Raw genomic sequence first — 23,074 nt, forward strand, 5'->3', positions numbered from 1 at the left:
ATTTTTCAGTCAATTTTACTTTTTGGTGGTTGCCAGACAAACCTTTATTTAAGTTGCCTTTTGTGACTAGTTTTCTTAAAGGCTTTCAGCACGTTCCCCCAGGCTATTCATCGTGTTCCAGTGGGATTTGTATCTTGTTGTCACCTTTCTGATGTGTGCACACTTTGAGCCTCTGCACAATGGCCCTCTTAGGCTCTTGACTATAAGAACTGCTGTTCTAGTTCCATAGCATCGGCCAGGAGGGTTCAATTGTAGGTACTCTCTGCTCACGCTCCATACACCATCTTCTACCCAGACAAGTTGATCCTCCGGGCATGTGTCTCCTTCCTTCTGAAGGTTGTGACTCCCTTCCGTGTAGGCCTAAACATCACCCTGTCTACTTTCTTTGCTCTGCTTCAACCGTCCCAGGAAAAGTAGAGACTCCACCATCTGGACCCAAAAAAAACATTGTTATTCTACATAGACAGTACAAAAGACTTTGGGGTCGATGATCAACTCTTCGTGGGGTAATTATGAGCTAAGAAGAAGGCTGTGCAGAAGTGAACCATTCCAAGATGGATAGTGCTCTGCATCATGATCTGCTACACAATATTTTTCCACACCAGTGAACAGTTTTCTTTGTGGCTTAGCGCTCCTGACATAGAAAGTTGCAAGAGTAACTGACATCAGCACGCTGGGGTGGTGCTTTTACAGGTACAGTGCAAGTCACTTCTCGTGCAAACACCGATAGGGAACCAAATGACAGCATCTAATGGCGTGGAGAGGTAGTGCTCAAAAATCTTCTGGATCCAGTCTGACATATTGGGATATTCTAAGATGAGGAATCTGAAGCTAGATCTGTACTAGATAAGGCGTTTCTGGAAGTAAATAACTTGTTCTTTTTTCCTAATAGGACGTAATAAAATGCAGTCCTTTTTCTCTCTGTTTGTTAGTCCTGTCTTTGGTGCTGCCTTTCCATTTATTAGTGATTTCAACATAGAGGTTTAAATACTGAGTGCTCCTGAACAGACAACTGTTTAGTGCTGGAGTCCCCAGTCTGAATGAGCAACAATATTCTGTCAGTCACATTGAGGGGGCAGCATCCAAAAACAATAAAAGATATTGCCATATGTTGGTTCATTTGTCACATTAAATGTAACGACCTTCATATCATTAAATAATACATTAAAATATTACATATTAGCACTGATTAATCATCCTCTGTGTGGCAGTTAAGTGGCACATTGAATTTAAAGTGCAATGTAGCCCATTTACAGTGACAAAACGTTTTTTAATGCCACTTTAGAGAGAAAGGGTTCTCCTCAAATATTTTTGAGTCATTGAATGGTGAATTTTAAAGGGCATACGATCTGCTCAAAATTTGATGGAATTAGATTTATTTACAAGGGTGCTGCCAGCTCTGCCTGTGCACGTTTGGAAAATGTATTGTTGAATGGTACAGTTTGAAGAACATTTGGACAATAACATTGGCACAGCCTTGGTTGGGTTGAAATACAAATCTGCAGAGAGAATTGGATGGGTTCTCCCTTAAAGAACATTTGAGAAAATGAGTTGCAACGTATATGTGTAAAGCTAATTGTACCCTCACCTGAGTCAAAACCTGATAAGGTTAAAAGTTCAGTTTGCATGAAAAAGGTCGGATATTCCGTCTAAGGAACTTTGCAACCTTCTACAGTCCCAGCAATGCAGATTTTGCAAATTCCAGAAGAGACCTGTAGGGAAATAACCTACTGGGCTCAAATATGTATCATATTCAAGAATTGATTTATATGCATCCTTATGACACCTGCGTCTTGGTTCACAACTACTGGATGTCATTGCAGTATTTTACATTGCATGGCATTTACTTTGAATTGTGGAGCAAGATATCCAGCTTCATAATTCTACAACTAAACCAAATTCAATGGTGAGGGCTTTGTTAGTTTCCATAGTTGTCCAAGTAGCACATACTTCTGTTTTCTCTAAAGCCCTACTAGCACACTTTGCTATTTTATAAAACGCCTTAGGCATCACTTTAAATTTTCTTAATTCCACTGTTAATTCATTTTGGAAGCATACCCAGTGCAAACAATTCACTTTATTTGCCAATTCCTCGCTGGATAAACATAATTTACTAGAATGAGACTCAGTGGTGGTTAAGGATCCTTATTTGAACCAGGTGTTCCACTGCCTGCAAACCTTGAAATGAGAAGATGTTCGCATTGGCAGTGTAAATGCATTGTTGCAGATAAGAATAGGAAGCTTGGAGGAGTAGAGCTATCCTGCCTGTCGTTCTTTGACTCTTCCTTTACCCAGAAAGTTTACACCCACTTTATGCTCCATGTAGTCTTTTGGTCCCTCCTACTCCTCACTCTTGTGAGGACTTCAAAACACAGTTTACAGCGTCCTTTAAGATAATCCAACCAACAGGTAAGGATGATTCAATCTCAGCCCCTCAAATGCTGGAATCCCGGAAATTATAGACAAACATACCCTTAGGGTAAGGCATCTGGAGAGCCTTGCAGGAAGAAAGGCAAACAGGAAAGTTTTCTAATGTTACCCTTCAAAATAAAGTAGAAATTTCCACAGTGTAGTACCTACAGAACATTCCAGTGTTGGTAGGTTACCTGGCCAGCAGCGTTTTAGGGGACGGTGAGCAATATGTTGCTCACAGGCTGCACATTAGAGACCAGTGGTTTAGTAAGTAGCTTAACTAATAAAGATAACATGGATTGCATAGAGAGCATCATAGGAAATAGGAGGATCAACTACTACTCGTCCCTGAATTTAACATCCAGGCGATAAGGGACCAGACGTAGGTGTAGTGGCTGTGAATACACTTTGGTGTAAATGTGATGGAAGGGCTGCCCACCGGTAACTGTTTATGTGGGCAGAAGTCCTCGGTAAAAATATTTGAACAACATAAAATACTAAATCGACATCAGTAAAAAAAAAAAAAAAAATACTGGTTTGGTAATAGATAAATAATTGCACGGTGTGTGTGAAAGTTATCTTGTATGATACAAACTTTAAGAAAAAACAGCTATTAAAGACAGTGAGACTTTTTGATATCTTGAGGGTCCTGAAGAAAGCCGGGTGACTCTATGGACATAAGAAGTCTGGCTGAAAAATGTACACCACGTAGGAGAACTAATTTGCTCCAAGTAGATCCCTTTGTGTTTTCCCCTTTGTGTGATCCCCTCAGAATAAAAAAAAGTGGAAAGGGATCTTCCTCAAGGCAGCCTTGATTGATATCAGAATTCTATCCAAATAGAATAAACATGCTGCCTCCACAAGCAGGGTTGAGCCAACCTGGGGTATTAGACTTTCAGGGTGAGGACTCGAGGATGAACCATGCACTCAATCTTATGTGGGTGAGAGTTTTTTTTTTTTTTTTAAAGGAGATAATTTAGAGGCGGACAGAGGGATTCCTAAACCTTGATAGAAGAGGTAGGCATCCTGTTGGTGTATGTATATATACATACAATATCCTCTAGGGAAGATTGGGTGACCTACCCATTTTGAGTCTTCTTCCTCCTTAAGTATTTTTGAACTTGTGAATCATGGAATAGTAGCGTACGATGACTACAAACCATTCTTATTGATATTAGTAGTCTAGCACTATATATGTATATAATGTGTGCACTTTTGTGGTGTAGAATTGTAGATTTTCTGAATTTGTGTTCATTTCTAAACAGAAAAACGAACTGGCACCACTGAAAATAATAAAAGCCTGTTTTTATCCATTTCTGGAAAACAACTGCTATCCTCTTAAAGCAGAGCCTGCAAACAAAGCTTCATTTATGGAGTTCTCAACATATATCTCTATCTCGCTTCTGTCCGAAGACAAATTACATTTTTTTCAGAAATCAAACCTGCAGCGATGAAGTTCCATGCTGGCAACAGAATTTCAGATGTCGTTAAAAAAAGCAGAAATAAATATGAATAAGTGTAATACTATGAATGATTACAAATTGCCGATCATGACCTTTAATTTGAGGTAACTTGGACACAAAATACCTTTATTGAGGAGGACTCTTTGGCTTTATCAATCCACTTTTAAAACAACATTAGGATCTTTTTCCAGTATTTACATCAATGAGTGGAAATTTCAGAATATGACATATTTTATGGAAAGTCCAAGAATTATTGACACCTTTCTCTTGATTGCCATCTCAGTGTTTGCGTTTTCACTATTCCACTTATTCATCACCGATAATGCTTATTGGCAGCATCTAAAGGTACTTTTTTGTTGTAGAGTTAGGCTGTCGACTGTGTTTTCATTGCTAAATACTAACTAATTTCCTGAATGTTTGATGAGGGTATTGAGGCAAATCCTGCTTTGGAGAATATTTATTGCAAGCAACATCTTAATTGAAAATCAAGTAGTCTTCAAAGTGCAATTCAAATAAAGATGCTCTTCTGTGTAATAATTTTAATTATGGGCATAAACCCATCCAACATATGAAAGTGTTTCAAGATTATAAAGTACTTGCATGTGTTCACGTTGTTTGATTTGTAACATGTAAAACCATAACCAATGTTTATTTGCCATTTATTTTAAAAAAACCCACCTTTTTTCCCTAAAACATTGACTTGTAATGTTTCACGTGTTAGATAACTATTGCATATATATGTTACAAATGATATTGAACAAATCTGTCCTAGAAGAGATTGCTTTGTATAGAAATATTTTCCATGGTGGAAATGCTGTTGAAAATAGCACTAAAATGTGTGACTGTTTTATTCCACATAAGACCGGTTTACCTCCCCTTTTTGAGTTGGAAATTGTAACTGTTTTTTTATGTAAATAAATTGTCACTAAGTCCTCCATATGTTACTTGAGGTTTCTACGCAGATCAAACTTCATTTAGTGGCATTTTCAGTTTATCAGCTTGAATCTTTCTCGATTCCCATGCTGTGCATTATTCCACCACTTTGTGGTTGGGTCTGAAATTGTCTATTCTCTTTCTTCTTTTTCTTTTTCTTTTTTGGATTGGTCATCTTCGTCGACCAATTAGTGGTCTGTCCCTCCTTTTATGACGTCAGACGTATGCCCTGGAAACTCCCTTGTGTGTTCACCACCATTTAAACTTTTTCCCACCATTGGGGCTGAAAGTGGAAGAGTTAGCTTTGCGATGGATTGGAGGAAAAAAAAGCTTTTTTGTCAAAAAGTAAAAAAAAAAAAACAGACAGAAACCTTCAGACACTGAGGACACTGACGAACGCCAAAGGGAATCAACTGGAACAAAGTGAAATCTTCAGGGCTGGTAAACGCCACAAGGCCACTAAGTACTCAACTGTGTGATGCTGCAAGGTTATGGGGCATATGTCATTCAAGTTCTGCCGTAAATGCCATCACAAACTTGGGCAGAAGGATAGACCTCAAGTCTGCAGTTTGTGCCTGCCCAGGGACCACGCATTGAAGGGTTGCAGTGCCTGCTCAGAGTTCTAACCGAAGACTTTTAAAGTAATGCAAAAGCAGAAATGGGCACACTTCACAATGACAAAAGTGCAGAACCACACTCCCAGATTGGAGGACACTCATAACTATGAAAATGCAGAGTGGCGTAGCAACAGGACCACAGACTCAGACACCAATTTCATTGAGAGAGGGAAAGCTTTAACGAAAACGTTGTCGACAGATGCCAAAAGCATAAGGATACACAGGAGTTTGGGGGTGGAGCCAGAGGTGTTGGACTCCACTTTGAAGGTCCCAGAGCCATAGAGCCACACAGATTCAAGCCAAAAAATACTGCTGGAGGCAAACCCTTGAGACCGGCCTCCAAATTTTGATCAACAGTACGGGATGGAGAAGCCTGCCAAAAAGAGAGTGCTTAATGTCGAGAAGAAAGGTGAAATGGTGGCTCATCAAAAAGGAGCTTGATGATTCTTTGAAATAATGCAAAGTTCCTTTTAACCTCTCGATGGAGACAACGCTTAACATGGGGGCCAAAAACTAGGCCAAAGTTGAGGAACCAGAGTTGCAACTGCCAGCAGCACACGAACCATCAGAAAAGGAGGTGGAGGCCCTCTGTTTCAGTGATGAAGCTGGAGATTAACTGTACCAAGAGGGAGTTTTCAAGGTCACATCTTCCAACGTCTAGCAGGTAATTTCTGGACAGCATCTCTTGAGTACAATGCAGTGGTAAAAGCTTGCAGTGGACATATACGCCGTCAAACTGGAAGAGGAACAATGGGAATCATTTTTCTATTGGGAACCCTGCTGCCATCTCAATGAAAAGACCAGTTCTTCGATGCTGCCTAGTGTTCTGGACCAAAGACGAGAAGTCTCCAAAGAACCAACAACATTAAAGGCAGTTAATCCAATACTAGGAAATCAATACAGGTACTCGACAGTGGACCCAACCTACAATGAGGGTGGGTGGTTGGGGTGGGGGTCAGTGGCAGCGGACTCCATGATCACCACAGCTTGCAAGAGAGCCTACTTACGCCCGTACGTGGGTCTCCCACCAGACAGGGGTAGCATGCGGGTGGATAGGCGGAACTGTCAGCAGTGGAGAATAGCAAATTCCAATGTCATCCACATCAGGTATGCCGCAAATAGTGGCAGGAAATTTAAAGTCTCCTCCAGCTCAGCACTTTTCTGAGCAGTACCAGAAAAGGGGATACTGTTTGCAGTGTGGTGAGGACCTCTAGGATCCATGTTGGTCACCCCTGTTTTAGCTTTGTTTATTTCTGTGTTCATATTGTATTCATTTTAATAAGGCTGCTTTTAGCAATGGTTTTTACATATTTTTATCAGCTTGCTTTTATTCTAGGAAAGCGAGGAACAAGCTGATTGTTTGTTTAGCCTTTGCACAACATTTAATCAGTACTTTCTGTCCAAGGGTAGAGTACATGACTTGTGATATGCTGGTTTGTGTTGCCCTTTCAGGAGACAGCTTCTATTAGCTAGACACAGCATTTCACCGGAACTGTACTTCCAAACATTGCACTAACCCAGAGAGGGCCTTCCGGCCTGTCTATCCTGGGACATGCAGCTTGACTTGCGATGATCTACCAGCCTCCTGAGACGATTGCCATCTACAGTGCAGGCTGATTCTGACACTATCTCCAGGTACAGAACTGGGGCTAATCCTTTAGATTGGGCCAGGCAGAAGGGTACACCTGCTATGCTCTAAGATTAGGGCTAGGTTAGGGCTAGGTAGGAGTCTCTAGCACACTTAGAACCATATACATCATGGTTGGATTGTTCATCTCCTTTACCATGTTCATAATGATGTGTTTTGCTTCACTAATGACTGAGCTGAAACACTCATGACACAAATCTCTGGAATGCGCTTCTTAGTCTAAAGAAGACATTTATTAATTCACTTTGCAAGGTTCGTAAAGGATGGTCAGCATGCTGAAAGCACATGTTTAAAAATGGTCACAGCAATTAAATGAAAACATGTACAAGTGATTTTCCACTGCAATATACACACCAAATACATGTATCCATATTATAATGCAAAGCAAATAATGAATTAAAAAACATGCATCACCATGAGGCAAGGGCACATCTGCTTCATCTCCCTCCTATCAGCATCAGATCGCTGGATCCCAGAATCGATCGTGGAGAGAGAGATCAATTATCCTCACAGGAAGGATGACACACCTCCGCGTCCTGAGCATGTCTGAGATCTGAATCACTCACTCACCGGTCCATCTGGTCTCGGCCTCCTATACTTTGAACAAACAAGAGAGGAAAATTCTAGAAACTCTCTCTCACTGCAGAAGTGTATTATTAAAAAAATTTCGTTTACTTCAGGCCAGCTTTGAAAAGTACACGTCAGGACTTGGTCAAAATCCCAAGGTGCCCTTTCAGAACAAAACCATTCCCTGCCGTCTTCGTACATTCTTATCAGCCTAAGCCCTTGGTGGGAAAGAACACAAAAACAAGCAGAATAAAAACACGACAACGTGGAAAACTACTTGCAGTTTTTAACGTGGCGGTGCCTAATGCTAAAATAAAGTCAATAGGCAAAATGAAGCAGGTGGTCACTAATGTGATGGTGTGCTGCTAGGCTAAGTGCAACGTGGAGTCAGTGGTCAAAACACAACTATAATTACATGATGATTACCTTGCTTTGTTTCAACTACCTAATTATTGAAGCTCATTCTTTATATGCCACATTGCGATTGTTTCAATAAATGCAAGTTAACCCTTCACATCTGCATACACAGAAAAGGGGCAGCACCAAGAGGAGCTGCTCATACTACAAAATGACTCTGTGAGACACTGTCCCTGCCAAACAGCACCTGCAGGGGCCATAACTGAAGGATTACGCAGTGATTGGGAAGACTTCACCTATGGCAAATGGATACTCAACGTTATCCGACATGGATATTGCATAGAGCACATAAAAAAGTTACCAAATAAAACCAGGAATGAGGCATCAAAACTGCAATGTACTTATTAATGTAGAAATGAAAGATAGACTTTAAGGCTCACATTTAGACACTGAAGTGTAAGGTTCCAACATACTTATTTGTGTTGCAATTGGCTATAGTATTGTTATGCGTGAGGTGGAATGTTAATTGTGTGCTTGTAAGCAATTTAAGCTTTTTCTGCTACTATATTACACATTTAGAACAAGTATTATCGTAGCCATTCTTTGGTAGACTGTTTTTTGTCATAATCATGTATATTCCCAACAATACGGCGAGTTTGACATTACATGTAAAAGCTTGTTCCCTTTTTTTTAAAAGTCTTTTTAAAATCGATTCTGCCTTTTTAGACTTTGAGCCTCATGCCTACTGTATTTATTTTAGGAGTTAGTAGGATTATACGTTGACATTTTTACCACTACATGTGCTTAAAGTGTTTGAACAGTCACTTAGATGCAATTACTGTTTTTCACTGTATTAATATCATAAATAGAAAATTATACTGCATTCAAATTACATCTAGATTGATGACTGCATTGCATTTTAATGTAAAATTATACTTCAGCTTAGTTTTTATTGAATCTTCTGTTCCATTTGATTTAGCAAACTAGGACACCATATTTTCCCATATTTCAGTTTACTTCATTGAAGGTAAACCATTCTTACTTTTGAAATAACTGACAAGCTCATAACTTTCATCATTCTTGTTCCACTTAGCAGTGGATAGTGAAAACTAATGTGAAATACATGATCTTTACTTTTTGGAAATGTTTAAAATGTTTTGATGGATGCAGATCTTGCAGATGACAGAAACTTGATTTTCGCATTGGCTTCTTACATGAAAATTACATGCATATTTGGCAATCATCTTTAATCAATGTTTATATTGTTTGTTTCTTCTGAAGTGCATACATGGTTGGTAGTTATTAACCAATAACATAGAATGAATTATCCAATTTTAAAGTATTTTACCTTTTGACCCATTATTCTCTATTTTGCTGTATACATTTCTGCAAACGTAATTCAATATACTTTTAAACAAAACTCAGGGGTGTGAAATTTAATAAAATATCTACTTGTCCTTGGGACATGTTGCTTTACAAATCTGCTTGTCCTGTAAAAAAAAAATCCACTTGTCCCTTTAGTGCCACAAAGTGGCAAATTTTGGCAGCAATCTCATTATATAAGAGCTCTGATAATATCTTCACTGATGATGCCAGGACTCGTAATATAGTAAAGCTTGAATACTAGCAATTCCCTTAAGAGCATATGTATTAGGAAATCAAACAGCATAGCAAGTCACCTTGATAGGGAAAGGGCAGGAATGCGCTGTATTAAAACTGTATGGTGCATTCATGTCTTTTCCCTGCGCAGGCGCACAGTGTGCTGTCTAGCGCCAGTACAGACAACCTTGCATCATAGTGGAAGGTTGCCTGCACTGTAAGAGGGACTATTTTTGTGCAGTAAGGGGCACATTCCTGCACCAACAACAAAACAAAAAAAACTATCTTTCTCTGTGTTGCAGAATGCAAAGAGTAAGTAACAAGGAGAAATAAAGATAATTCACCTTGTTATGCCTACCCTGGGGAGGGGTTGGATTTTGACTCATTCCCAGGTGTACTAGTAATGGTCAATTTGAGAACGGGCCAAAATCCATGGGTGGATGTGAGGGAACACCCATGCTCTACCCATGCAACACCTTCCCAGGGTGGAGTAATGCAACACAGCTACTTGTGCTGTGTTACATTACTGTAGATTTATAAATCCAAACAAGGCCATGCAAGGTCAGTCTGGTGCAGGGGTGACGCAACTCTTTTATAAATAGGCCCCTTATTTTGCCACTTTTATGCAGATTTACACACTGGGGCTTTTGTTTTAGTAAATTTTGTCCCTCTGTCTATCGGCTCGCTTTACTGTGAGTGACAGCACAAGGAGCATATCAGCACACAAAGTAGTGCCAGGGAGTACCGCAGCAATGTGTGCTTTTTAAGACCAAAAATATTTTTGCTTTTGCAGGTTTTTGTTATAATGGTGAGGACTCAACAGCTCCCACAACAATAATGTTTTGCTAAAAAACATGTCAAAACAAGATTTGTATTGACAAAAGCAAATGGTTGATCACCAGAATCAGACCTGCTGCCTTTACGAATGCTTATTTATTTTCATGTTTCCCATAATCTTGTTGAAACTGATTTTCCACTATGAATAATTTTGGGAAATACTAGCATTCATCAAGACATTTAACTAGAAATGGTATCTAAAATTTCACAGGTTTTTTTTTATTTTTTTATTTCCTGGTTGCATTTTTTTGTAAACATTTTATTTTGAAAGTAAAGGACCATCAATCCTGCTTTCAAGCCCCTGCAAATATTTGCATCTTCCCTAGGAGCATTGTGGGAACATAATATGTAGCCTACGTATAAGTAGTACACGTAAACCTTGCAAACGTGTGCACATATATTTATATGCTGGAACCCTTGTCAGTAGTGCAGCCCAAGCTTGCAACATTTCCTTAGAGTGCTCACACTAATAATAAAAGCTTTGTGTTTATGAACCATAAATACAAGTTTCAACAACATTAACATAAGGACACAAATGCTACCTAAACATCAGACAGTGCTGTTCCCTGATTGTTGCACTGTAAACTAGCAGCCAACGGATTTGTGCTACGGGGGTTGGGCCTACTTGTCCCAAGGACAAAAACATGGAACCTTGTCGTCCATGACCCCAAACAATATGTCCTGGGTGTCGGACTATAGGAATTCCACTCCCCTGAAAGTTAAACCACATACCAGGCTTTATCAAATGTCATGCTAAAATCAATGCAATACACTGAGAACTTGTTTATCTTTAAGTTTTTTGCCATCCCGTCTTACGTGTGTTAGTGTTCATAAACATTTGTTGTGTTGAGTCCTTATATTAATAAGAGCTTAACACAGCAAATGTTTAAGAATACTGATACAGTAAGATAATATATAATAGAATACATATGAAATATAACCTAACGAGAATAATCAAATGGATTTCTACATTTCATAGTTTGTGATTCTCCTGTAAGTGCAAGACTATTTTTTGCCATTATATGCCACATCAAATCTAAGTATCAAATTTAAAATGGTAAATATGTTCTTTAGTGCCTTGTATTGTCCTCAGTCAAGTAGGTTTAAAGGTAGGGTGACTGGTCTGCCCTCAATGGCTCCATGAAAACCATTGAAGCAATGTGTTTTGCTGTCTAGTGTATTCAAATTAGTACTTGTATCGTGTAGGAGGCTGGCTCAGTTTATGGTGTACTGCTATGGTGTGGCACCCTATGCTGAATCCAGGCAACCCTTAGTGATAGTGTTTAGGTGTCCAGATAGCAAAAGCTCTCTAGGGGTAGCTGTGGTGTAAGGAAAGGACTGCCCTGAACTCCCGAAAACAGCGGCACTGTTCAAAAACTGCTACAACTTTGCAACTTTAAAGCAACTTTTAAAGAACTCTCTCTTCCCGCCGAAAGCGTGAGACTTCTCACTCTGCACCCAATGCCCCCGGCTCGAGTTCTGGAGAACTAACACTGCAGAGAGGACTCCCAGGCGACTTTGACAATGTGAGCACCCTGAGTCCACCCTCCTGAGCCCCCACAACGATGCCTGCAGAGAGGATCCAGAGGCTCCACCTGACCGCGACTGCCTGGTAACAAGGAACCCGACGCCTGGACCAAGCACTGCAGCCCTCAGGACCGAGAGGATCCACCTTCCAGTGCATGAGTGACCAGCAGGCGGCCCTCTTCCTAGCCCAGTCGGTGGCTGGCCCGAGAAGCCCCCCCTGTGCCCTGCCTACATCGCCTAAGTGACCCCTGGCTCCCTCCATTGCTTTCAATTGCAGACCCGATGCCTACTTTGCACACTGCACTCGGCCGCCCCTGTGCCGCTGTGGGTGTGTGCCGATGTGGATCCCCCCAGTGCTCTACAAAACCCCCCCGGGGCTGCTCCCCGAGGACGCAGGCACTTACCTGAAAACCTGCTAACAGCCTGGAACCAGAGCACCTCTGTTCTCCATAAGTGCCTATGTGTTTTGGGCCCTCCTTTGACCTCTGCACCTGACCGGCCCTGTGTTGCTGGTGCTGTGGCTTTGGGGTTGCCTTGAACCCCCAACAGTGGGCTGCCTATGCCTAGGAGACTGACTGTATAAGTGCTTTACTTACCTGAAGAACTAACCAAACTTACCTCCGCCATGAACTGTTGATTTTTGCACTGTGTCCACTTTTAAAATAGCTTATTACCATTTTAACTAAAACTGTATGTACTACTGTTTTAAATCAAAGTTCTATACTTACCTGTGTGAAGTACCTTGCATTTTACATACTTACCTCAGATCATGAATCTTGTGATTCTAAAATAAATTAAGAAAATATATTTTTCTATATAAAAACTATTGGCCTGGAGTTAAGTCTTTGAGTATGTGTTCCTCATTTATTGCCTATGTGTGTACAACAAATGCTTAACACTACCCTCTGATAAGTTACTGCTCGACCACACTACCACAAAATAGAGCATTGGTACTATCTAATTTTGCCACTATCAACCTCTAAGGTGAACCATTGGACTCAGTGCACACTATCTCTCACTTTGAGATAGTATATACAGAGCCAACTTCCTACATGTGGTGAGCAGCTAAAGCTTATCTAGGAGGAGTGTACAGCACTTGCAGTACCACAGTAGTCAGTCAGTAACTGTCACACAAGAAAGTAACACACCAGGTGGTGCAAAAATAAAGTACTCTTTATTGCAACACTAAAAGTATACTAACATTAGTATATCGCCACTTGGAGATATCAACACACAAAATATAGACTTAGCAACAAGCAAGAAAAGCATAGAAATACATGGGACCATGATGGGTGGGGGGGCAAACCATATGGTAAGAAAGTGGTTTAAGAATGGAGGTGCCCTGCCAAGGTAAGTGTGTTAGGATCCCAGGGGCTGGGGGAATAGGAAATTAGTACTAGAAAACCCACAGGCACCTGGGTGCAGAGTTGTTATCGAGCCAGGTGTCCCATGTACTTGCACAAATAAGGTTGGCAAGTGTCCCCACCCATGGATGCCCAGAAGACCGGAGTATCTACATCAGGGAGCCCAGGTGCCTAGGGGTGAAGTGCCATCGGAAACTCTTGTTTGAGTCAGTGGAAGCCTTGGTTGTCCAGCTGCTGTCGCCATCTGTGGACCAGGCCAGTGGAACTCAAAGGTAGGTTCCTGGCGTGAAGAAACAGAAAAAGAAGGGGACAGTGTCTAGACCACTCAGGGATGTCCAGGTAGTGCAGGTAGGTAATGCCCACCCTCTTGAAAGTGAAGTTCCTGTAGGACGGTGAAGGAAGAAGTCTAGCTACGGAGTCCTGGGGGATGCAGGAGATCATGCGAGTCGCCTACAATCTGACCGACGTCTGTCACCTGTTTGTAGGAGGGTACGTGGCCAGCAGGACGAGCAACAACCCTTGGCAAATGCAATTAGCTGATGCAAGGAAGATTTGAGTTTTTTGCGTACCAGCACGGTCCTAGTAACTCGATCCTTGAAAGAGAGTCAGGGCAGGAAGGAGAGCCAGCTGGAGTCATAGGGGGCCCCCATGAGTGACCCGCTGGCAGCAGGCACAGGAGGTCACAGAGAGGCCTCAGCAGCACAAGAAAACAGGAGTCCCACCTCGCAGGAGCGCAGAGTAGAAGCTGATTTTGGAGTTGCAGAGTGCTGGAGGCTGGGGCTTCTTGGAGCTTGAAGATCTCTTAGAGGAAGAGCCAACAAGCCTTGCCAAGATGATCAGTCAGGTGCACAGGGTTTCCGTTCCAGTGGCTGCAGCAAGGGTCCTCAGTCTCCCAAGTTGGTGAGAGGCAATTTGGAACTCGGAGTGGACCACAGAACCACCACCATCTCTGAGCAGAGCCTTTTCGTTGCCCGTGGGACAGCAGGATCCACTAGCAAGTTGTTGTTGTCTTGGGATGCCTGCGGACTCCTTCAGTCCAAGGGAGATTCCTTCTTGCTTCTTGGATGCAGGCAGAGTTGTTGTGACCCTGGAGGATACACAGCTATGGATGTTTTAGAAATCTTGTGGAAGCTGGAGAAACAATTTTGCAGTGGGAGCCTTCCCAACTGGATACAGTCTTGTCCCAGTCCCAAAAGTAGACCAGTAGCGGTTCCGGAGGCCAGGAGCAGAAGATGTCTTGCAGAGTGTTCCTTGGAAAGTCTTGCTCGATGAAACAGAGGACCCACCCTCCAGGGAGCACTTAAATAACCCTAAAAGGGGGTTGGTCACTTCCTGTAGTGACCCACCTATGAGAAGGGGTCAGGGGTGTCATATACCTGGCCTAACCAGTCAGATGCTCCCAGAGGCCTCTGCCCATCTTGCTTCTAAGATGGCGAAATCAGGTGTCCTGCCAGAGCTCTGTGCACCTCCCTAGGGGAGAAGCTGGACAGGGAGGTGGTCACTCCCCTGACCTTTGTGTAGTTTCGCACCAGGGCAGGAACCAGTGGTTCCTGAACTGGTGCAAACCAGATTATGCAAGGAGGGCACTAAATGTGTCCTTTAAAGCAGTCTGGTGGCTCTTTGAGGACACCCATTTCAAAGGGAGAGGTGGTCACACCTCTCCCTTGTAGGAAGTCCTTTGTTCTGCCTTCCCCTGTTTGAGTTAGACTCATCAGCAGGAGGGCAGAACAGTGTCTGGAGTCGGCAGCAGCATGGGCTGGAGGGCAGACCACATAAAGCTGCACAGGCAGGATCCACTAAGGAACCCCCAGAGTACTTGGGATCATGGTACTAGCACTGGAACTGGTGTAGTTGCTTGATTCTGACATATTTGATACCAAAAATGTCTAGGTCCGGATTATGTGGTTGGAGCACTCAGGTTGACCGGTGTCTACTACATATTTTAAGATAGCTGCCGACACTTACAAAGCCCATGGAATAGAGTCTGGAGTTTCTAAGGGTGCTCATGCAGGGGTACCCTCACACTTAGGACAGACCCTTGGTCTGAAGGGCCTACTAGAGGCGTGACTTACAGTGTCCAAGTGTAATGGCCATGAAATAAAGGCCAGCCTTATCACGCAGGTTGCAATGGCAGGCCTGCACACACAGTTTGCATGGGCTCCCATCGGTGGCATATGACATGCTGCAGCCTTTGTGAGACCCCTGGTGTACCAATGCCCTGGGTACCTTAGTACCAAATACTAGGGACTTACATGTGTGCCACAGTATGCCAGTTGTGAGGTGTAAAGGTTTACCAGCAACAAAATTTAGAGGAGAGAGCACAGACAGTGCAGTCCTGATTAGTAGGATCCCTGTGCACTACAGTCTAAACACACTGACTCCATGCAAACAGTGGGGGTAACGGTCAGAAAGATGCTTTCCTACATTTTGTATTCAATCTAATGATTGAATCTTTATACTTCTTGTCATTTAAATATACACTGCAACTGAGACTTGGACAGAATGTCCATTGTTCATGTTGAATGCCAGCGCTTTAGATGGGTCTTTATTTAGCAGGCATTGAAATGCTCATATATTGGAATGTTACATTTAATCATCTTCTATCTGCAGATTCCTTACCTTTATAATTCTCCAGAGACGTCAGACTGGATCTGGAGGAGTTTTCTCAAGCAGTACCCCTGCGAGCCAGGAGATGGTATTGATCAGCTCTGCATCTATTGCTGGCTTTGTCCATGCAGGAAGTGATGTTGCAGTACCTATGTAGGCACCATGCAGGCGCGCTGGCATCAGTTCTTTTCTTTCCGCACCAGCCAGCGCTGATCTAGAGAGAGCCACCCTTCAGTCACTTTTTGACTGGACTTTTTTGACAGTCAGTCAACAGTTTTTGAGGTTTTTCCTCCTGGTGTATCGAGAATGTCATAACGTAAGATGGATCTGAACCTGCACCTGGGCCAACTCCACACCTGCCTGACTTTCCTGGAGCCGAGCGACACTTGTCCAACTTAAGGAGTTTTATGAAGCCATGCACCCTTTTTTGTATTCAGTCCAACCCTGTTGGCGTGCCTTTGAGCCCCAGTGGATTGGAGGGGACCCTATTGGTTTCCGTGCCGGCAGCTCTGGCACCGGTTGGCTCACAAGGGTCTAGTCATCTATCCGGACTGATGCTGGTCGTACTGTCTTGACCTTCCCCGGCACCTGTCCTGAATCCAACGCTCCTGCTGCCACCATCCCCATTGTTATTTCCAACTCCAATATGGATCCAGATGGGCGTCACCGTCACAGACAGGAGCCTTACCTCCTGGATCAGAGCCTGCACCCTTTTCCCTTGGGAAGGATGGAGGAGGGATTTCTGGACCGTGTAGAATACCAGCCCTATGAGGAAGAACAATACATGCACTGACATGAGGATCTGGGTGAAGCCAGTGGACTGGATACTTTGCCAGATACCACTATGCTTTCTACCCCTACCGCGGCTACAGAGGAGGGAACTTCCTACGTAAAGGTGGTGCAGAGGGCAGCTAAGGTTCTTGACCTTCAGCTACCTTTGGTAGCAGTGAAGACTTATCTCTTGACAGTGGTGCTGCAACCAGGATTCTCTACATCCGAACCCCTACCCGTTTCAGTGATGCCTTCGCAGACATCTTTTTAGGTACCTGGTACAACGCCAACACAGAGGGCTCCAGTGAATAGGACGATTGTGCGCCGTCAATGCCCTGCACCTGGAGACTCAATCTTTCTCATGCAACACCCCGCTCCTGAGAGAACGCTGGGCCATACCTCAACTTCCCAAAGCACTTTCCTTACCGCTCCCCCGGATAGGGAATCCAAGAGGCTGGACTCATTTGGGAAGAATATGTTTCCTTCCACCACCCTAGCATTGTGGTCCATAAACACTGCATGCCTTTTGGCCCGTTATTCCCACACTTTGTGGGACACAGTTGCGCAGGAGTTATCAAAGGTTTTGGAGGAGGCCTGGACATCCTCTCCCAAGCTCTCTACGGGAGAGATGCAGCAAAGTTCACAATTCATTGTGGACTTGACACGACTGACTCGCTAGGCAGAGCGATTTCCACGACAGTGGCCCTGAGCTGCCAAACCTGGCTAAGGACTCCTGTTTTTTTTTGGGATGTCCAAGCTCCCCTTATGGTATGCCCTGCGATGGCACTCGTCTCTTCGGTTACAAGGCTGATTTGACGCTCAAGCGCTTCAAGGACTCTCGGGCTGGTGCCTTGTCCTTGGGCCTTGCAGTGGCGTCCCATCACCCCCAATCTGCCTTTCGTTCCTTTCATGGTTACGGCAGGGGCTTCCAGACACACCAGTTCCTGCTCAGCCATCATGCTGCGCATGCTTCCCAGCCTCTGCATGGACAAGGGTGAGTTACCCACAGTCCTTGTGTGTCAGGTGGACTGTGACGGTCTGGTCAGTCAGAAGCCATTGAACCCTGCTAGTCTGGCTCATTACCACCATGGGCACCCAGTTGGAAGCAGGATTGGCCATCACCTGCCCCACCGTCTGTCCATAACATTGGACAGGTGGGTCTTGCAAACTGGAGGATTATCTCTGCCTTCTCCATGAGGAGGTTGCGTCTCTCTTGGCCAAGGAAGCCAATGAGAGAGTTCTTTTGCCAGAGGTATGCCGTTTTTGTTATCCCTGCTACTTTCTGGTTCCCAAAAGGGACAAAGGTCTTCACCGTATTCTAGATCAACGAGCCCTCAATCTCTTCCTTAAGAAGGAGAAAATCATAATGCTCAAATTGGCTCAGGTATTGTCTACTTGGCACCTAGGAGAATGGATGGTAATGTTAGACTTGCAGGCTGCCTATTTTTACATCCCCGTCCTGCCTGCCCAGTGGGGATAGCCTCGGTTAATGTGTTTGCCACTGCTGAGAACGCTAAAGGTCTGCAGTTTTCCGCGCTGGTGTTTCCATGGCAGCTTTCGCTTTGATACGCTTTTTGTCTCAAGTGGAACTCAGGCCTCCCATACGCCTTTCCACTACGGCCCAGAGTTGCCATCTTGCGGTTGCCTGATCAACCCTCTTTGTTCAAGTCCCGTATTGTACATAGGTTTCTCAGAGGTCTTACTCCTCACTTCACTCCTTCCCCATTTATTATGTCCCATTGGGACCTTAATTTAGTGCCATCTTTTTTGATATGTGCTCTTTTGAAACCTCTCCACAGTTGTGCCCTCAGGCTTCTTACACTAAAAACAACTTTCCTTTTGACAGTTACATATGCCCATCGATTGAGTGAGCTGCATGCCTTGTCATGTAGGCCGCCTTACCTCTCTATATATCCTGACAAACTGGTAATTCGCAGGAGGGCTTCTTTTCTGCCAAAAGTGGCCACACCTTTTTATGTAGGCCAGTTAGTCACTCTGCCTTCTTTTTATGCACCCCCTCATCCTTCTAAGGAAGAGGAGAGACTCCACCGCTTCGTCCCATAAAAGAGCATTGGCGTTCTACATTGACCGTATACTTGAGTTCCAGGTAGATGACCAATTCTTTGTGGAGTATGTGGGTGCGAAGAAAGGTTGAGTGGTGCAGAAGCGAACCATCTCTCGTTGGGTTGTATTCTGCATTGAGATCTGCTACCCACTGGCAAAGAAGCAACCTCCTGAAGGTTTGTAATCTCATTCCACCCGAGCTAAAGCTGCGACCACTGTGTTAGCACACGAAGTTCAGGTCCTGTATATCCCTCAGGCAGCAATATGGGCCTTCTCTGCAAACGTTTCACAAGCACTTCTGTAGGAAGCTGGCTCTTTATATAGTGGGCAAAAATGAGCTACACTGTACAAAAAGTCCAAGCAATCCCGAGGTATCACAGAGGCACAAATGGCATCCCAACTGCTCTCTTTTATGGGATCATAATATGGCAGACGGGATATCTGTCATGTTTGTGATGGAGTAACTCTGTCCGCCAAACTCTAAATCAGATCCTATATCTGATAGAGACTTCTAGCTGCAGATTCCTTACCTTAGAATTCCCTGGCATCAGCTTCGAATCTGGAATTTTTCTGCTTTGCAGTAGACTGTGTGCGCAGTCGGGTGGTGTTGTTCGGATCTGTGTGTGTCGTCCGACTCCGCGTGGCATCATCAGCGTCATTGGAGCAGTTTGTGACATCACGGTCTTCTATATAGGCACCACCCCAGCGCGCGAACGTCCGTTCTTTTCCTTCCTCGCCGGTTAAGCGCAGATCCGGGAAGAGCTACCCTTTTATTTCGACGATTTTGTTGAGTTTTATTTATTATTTTTTGAGATGTATTCGAGAAAGACAGGATTCAAGCCATGTGGTGCATGTCATCACACCATGTCGGTCACGGATCCACACTGAGTGTGTCTCTGGTGTCTGGAGAAGGACCATGATTCGACGTCGTGTTCCGACTGTCGGGCCATGGCTCCGAAGGCCTTGAGTCGGCGCGACTCCGATGAGGTCACGGTCCCGCAGTAGGAAGAGGTCACCGCTCCCAGAACCCCAAGTCCTCTTCCCCGCATTCGAGGTTATTGGGGCACTCAGGTAAGAGGCACAAAAAGAAGAAGTCGTCCAAGCGGACTTTGACTTCGCCACGCCCGTCGGCCGATGAGGCGTCTAGGGAATGTTGACATGCGGAGCCGTCGCCAGGGCAGACTCCGCGTCTTCCCCTTTTTCTGGGGACGGGAGCGATCCCGCAAACATTAAAGAATTTCACGAGGCTATGCACCTTGTTTTTTAGCAGGCTGCACCCTACGGTGGGTCTTCAGGCCCTGTGGGGTTCAGCAGGGGCCCCATCGGGTTCAACATTGTCGGATTTGGTCTCGGTGCCGTTGGGGACCCTGGGATCCAATAGCAGATCCGTCCCGGGGCCGGTCTCTCACAGTCGACCTACACCGGCGCCAGGTCCGACGTCAACGCTTCCTCCACCACTGGCTCAATGGTGGTAACCCCATCCTTATTCCGGATGATCCAGAACGAAGTCGTACGACACCTGTTTCGACTTCCACGGTGCCGTCTAGGTCCAGATCAGTGCCTGAGGATTATTCAGAGCAGATTGGAGCAAGAACAGGACTGGTATGAGGATCTAGGGCAAGCCAGTGGACTGGGTACTGCTCCAGATACTGGTATGCTCTCTCTTCCCAATGTGACTACGGAGGAAGGGGCTTCTTATGCCATGGTGGTGTGTAGGGCAGCTGAGGTCTTGGACCTAGACTTGCCAATGGTGCCAGTCAGGGCGAATCTCCTGACAGAGGTGCTTCAGCCAGGGGTGACTACATTGGAGCCGATGTTGCCCTTCAATGAGGCCCTAACGGATGTCCTTCTGGGAAAATGGTCCAAACCCTGCACAGGGGCTCCTGTGAATAGGACAGTCAGCCGCCGCCATAGATCTGCTCCAAATGACCCAAGTTTCCTCTCCCAACAACCCACCCCAGAGAGCTTGGTGCTCAGAACGGCTGATGGAGGATCATTTGATTTTGCTCCACGGGGAAGTTACAGCTCTCTTGGCCAAGGGAGCTATAGAAAAGTTCCAGATGTCAGAAGTAAGCAGTGGCTGTTATTCCCGCTACTTTCTGATTCCCAAAAAGAACAAGGGCCTTCGCCCTATCCTGGATTTAAGAGACATCAATCTCTTCCTCAAAAAGGAGAAATTCTAGATGTTCCCTCTTGCTCAGCTCTCCTCTGCCCTAGACCAGGAAGACTGGATGGTAGCGTTGGACTTGCAGGATGCGTATTTTCACTTCCCCATCTTGCCCGCCCACAGGCGTTACTTGCTGTTCAAGGTGGGCCACGAGCATTTTCAGTTTACCGTGCTCCCTTTTGGTCTCACCAGTGCCCCTCGGGTGTTCGCGAAAGTGATGGCAGTGGTGGCAGCTAATCTGCGCAGGTCAGGGATTTCAGTCATCCCCTACCTAGACGATTGGCTGTTGAAGGCTCTGACGCCCCAGGCTCTCATCACTCACCTCCAGACGACAGCGAACCTCCTGGGTTCACTATAAATGTGCCAAAGTCACACCTGACTCCCTCTCAGAACCTCACTTTCATCGGAGCTGTTCTGGACAAAGTGCAGTATCAGGCATTTCCTCCTGAGCAGCGAGTCCAGGATATTCAGATTATGATACCGATGTTTCGGCCTCTATCCGTGATTTCAGTGAGACAGACTCTGTGGCTGTTGGGACTCATGGCTTCCTGCATCCTATTGGTCAAGCATGCCAGTTGGCATATGAGGGGCTCTGCAGTGGGACCTGACGTTCCGATTGGCACAGCATCTGGGAAATCTTACTGACATGGTTCAGATCTCGGAGGAAACTGAAAAGGATCTGCAGTGGTGGTTAGTGAACTGCGATTGGGTCAAAGGCAGACTCCTCGCCCTTCCTCAACCAGATCTCACAGTAGTGACAGATGCGTTACTTCTGGGATGGGGTGGCTATCTGGAGAGGTGGAGATCAGAGGTCTCTGGTGGAATCCAGGCTCCATATCAACTTGTTGGAGCTTCGGGCGAACTGACTAGCATTAAAGGTATTTCTTCCTGTTGTAAAAGGGAAGGTAGTGCAGGTGTTCATGGACAACACTACTGTGATATGGTACTGCAACAGGCCGGGCGTTGTGAGGTCGTGGACGCTTTGTCAAGAGGCTCTACGTCTCTGGACATGGCTGAAACATCAGGGCATAACCCTGGTGGTTCAACACCTAGCAGGTTCTCTGAACGCCAGGGTGGACTAACTCAGCTGGCGATGCTTAGCGGGTCACAAATGGTATCTCCATCCAGAAGTGGCGCAAGGACTCTTTCAGCAGTGGGGAGAGCCTTTGTTAGATCTGTTCGCCTCCGCAGAGAATTCGCAATGTTAGCAGTGTTGCTCGTTGGAGTTTCCAAGTCAGCTATCGCTAGGCGACGCTTTTTGTCACAAGTGAAATTTAGGCCTCCTGTACGCCTTTCCGCTCATACCACTTCTGCCCAGAGTTCTCAAGAAAATCAAGAAGGACCGGGTCCAGGTAATCCTAGCGGCTCCGTATTGGGCACGAAGAGTCTAGTATCCAGAGCTTCTCAAAATGAGCATCAGTCCTCCATTCAGGTTGCCTCTTTGGGAGGATCCTCTGTCGCAGTAGCATGGGAAGGTTCTCCACCCGAACCTGTGAACTCTGCGGTTTCATGCGTGGAGATTGAGCAGCGACATTTGATGGTTTATGACCTCCCTCCCGAGGTCTGTGATGTCATTCTGGCAGCCAGGTGTCCCTCTACTAAGTCGATTTACGCCTCCCAGTGGAAGCGTTTTGTATCATATTGTACAGAGAGGTCTATTGAACCTCTTTCTTCTTCTCTTTCTAATATCCTTCTGTTCATTCTGTCACTCGCCCAACAGGGTTCCTCCTTAGGGACTCTTAGGGGCTATCTTTCTGCCTTATCAGCTTTTCTTCGCTTGCCTGATCAACAATCTTTGTTTAAGACTCCCATTGTACAGAGATTCTTAAAAGGGCTTTTACATATGTTTCCACCTACGCCTTTTGTTATGGCCCAGTGGGACCTTAATCTAGTGCTCACTTTTCTAATGTGTGCTCCTTTTGAGCCTTTACATAACTGTCCTCTATGACTGCTCACTATCAAAACAGCCGTCTTTGTGGTGATCACATCTGCCAGGAGAGTGAGTGAGATGCAGACTTTATCATCGAAACCACCATATCTCACAATATATCCTGATAAGGTAGCCCTCAAAACCCGTGCCTCTTTCCTCCCCATGGTGGTGACAGCTTTCCATCTGGGTCAAAATATCACCCTGCCCACCT

General features: G+C 44.8%; 1 protein-coding gene across 4 annotated transcripts in view; it reads left to right on the plus strand.

Annotated features, from left to right (window-relative positions):
• BRD1 (bromodomain containing 1) overlaps window positions 1-23,074 on the plus strand; it is a 453,076-nt gene that overhangs the window by 247,169 nt on the left and 182,833 nt on the right. The window contains exon 9 of one of the 4 annotated variants that reach the window (XM_069229715.1): window positions 3,678-3,781. The exons of the other annotated variants lie outside the window; for them this stretch is intronic. Coding sequence (XP_069085816.1) covers window positions 3,678-3,754 — 77 coding nt within the window. The 3' untranslated portion in view covers window positions 3,755-3,781. Of the gene's footprint in view, window positions 1-3,677; window positions 3,782-23,074 lie in introns of those variants that run through there. 4 annotated transcript variants of the gene reach the window in all.

This window comes from Pleurodeles waltl, chromosome 4_1, assembly GCF_031143425.1.
Source record: "Pleurodeles waltl isolate 20211129_DDA chromosome 4_1, aPleWal1.hap1.20221129, whole genome shotgun sequence".
Lineage (NCBI taxonomy): Eukaryota > Metazoa > Chordata > Amphibia > Caudata > Salamandridae > Pleurodeles > Pleurodeles waltl.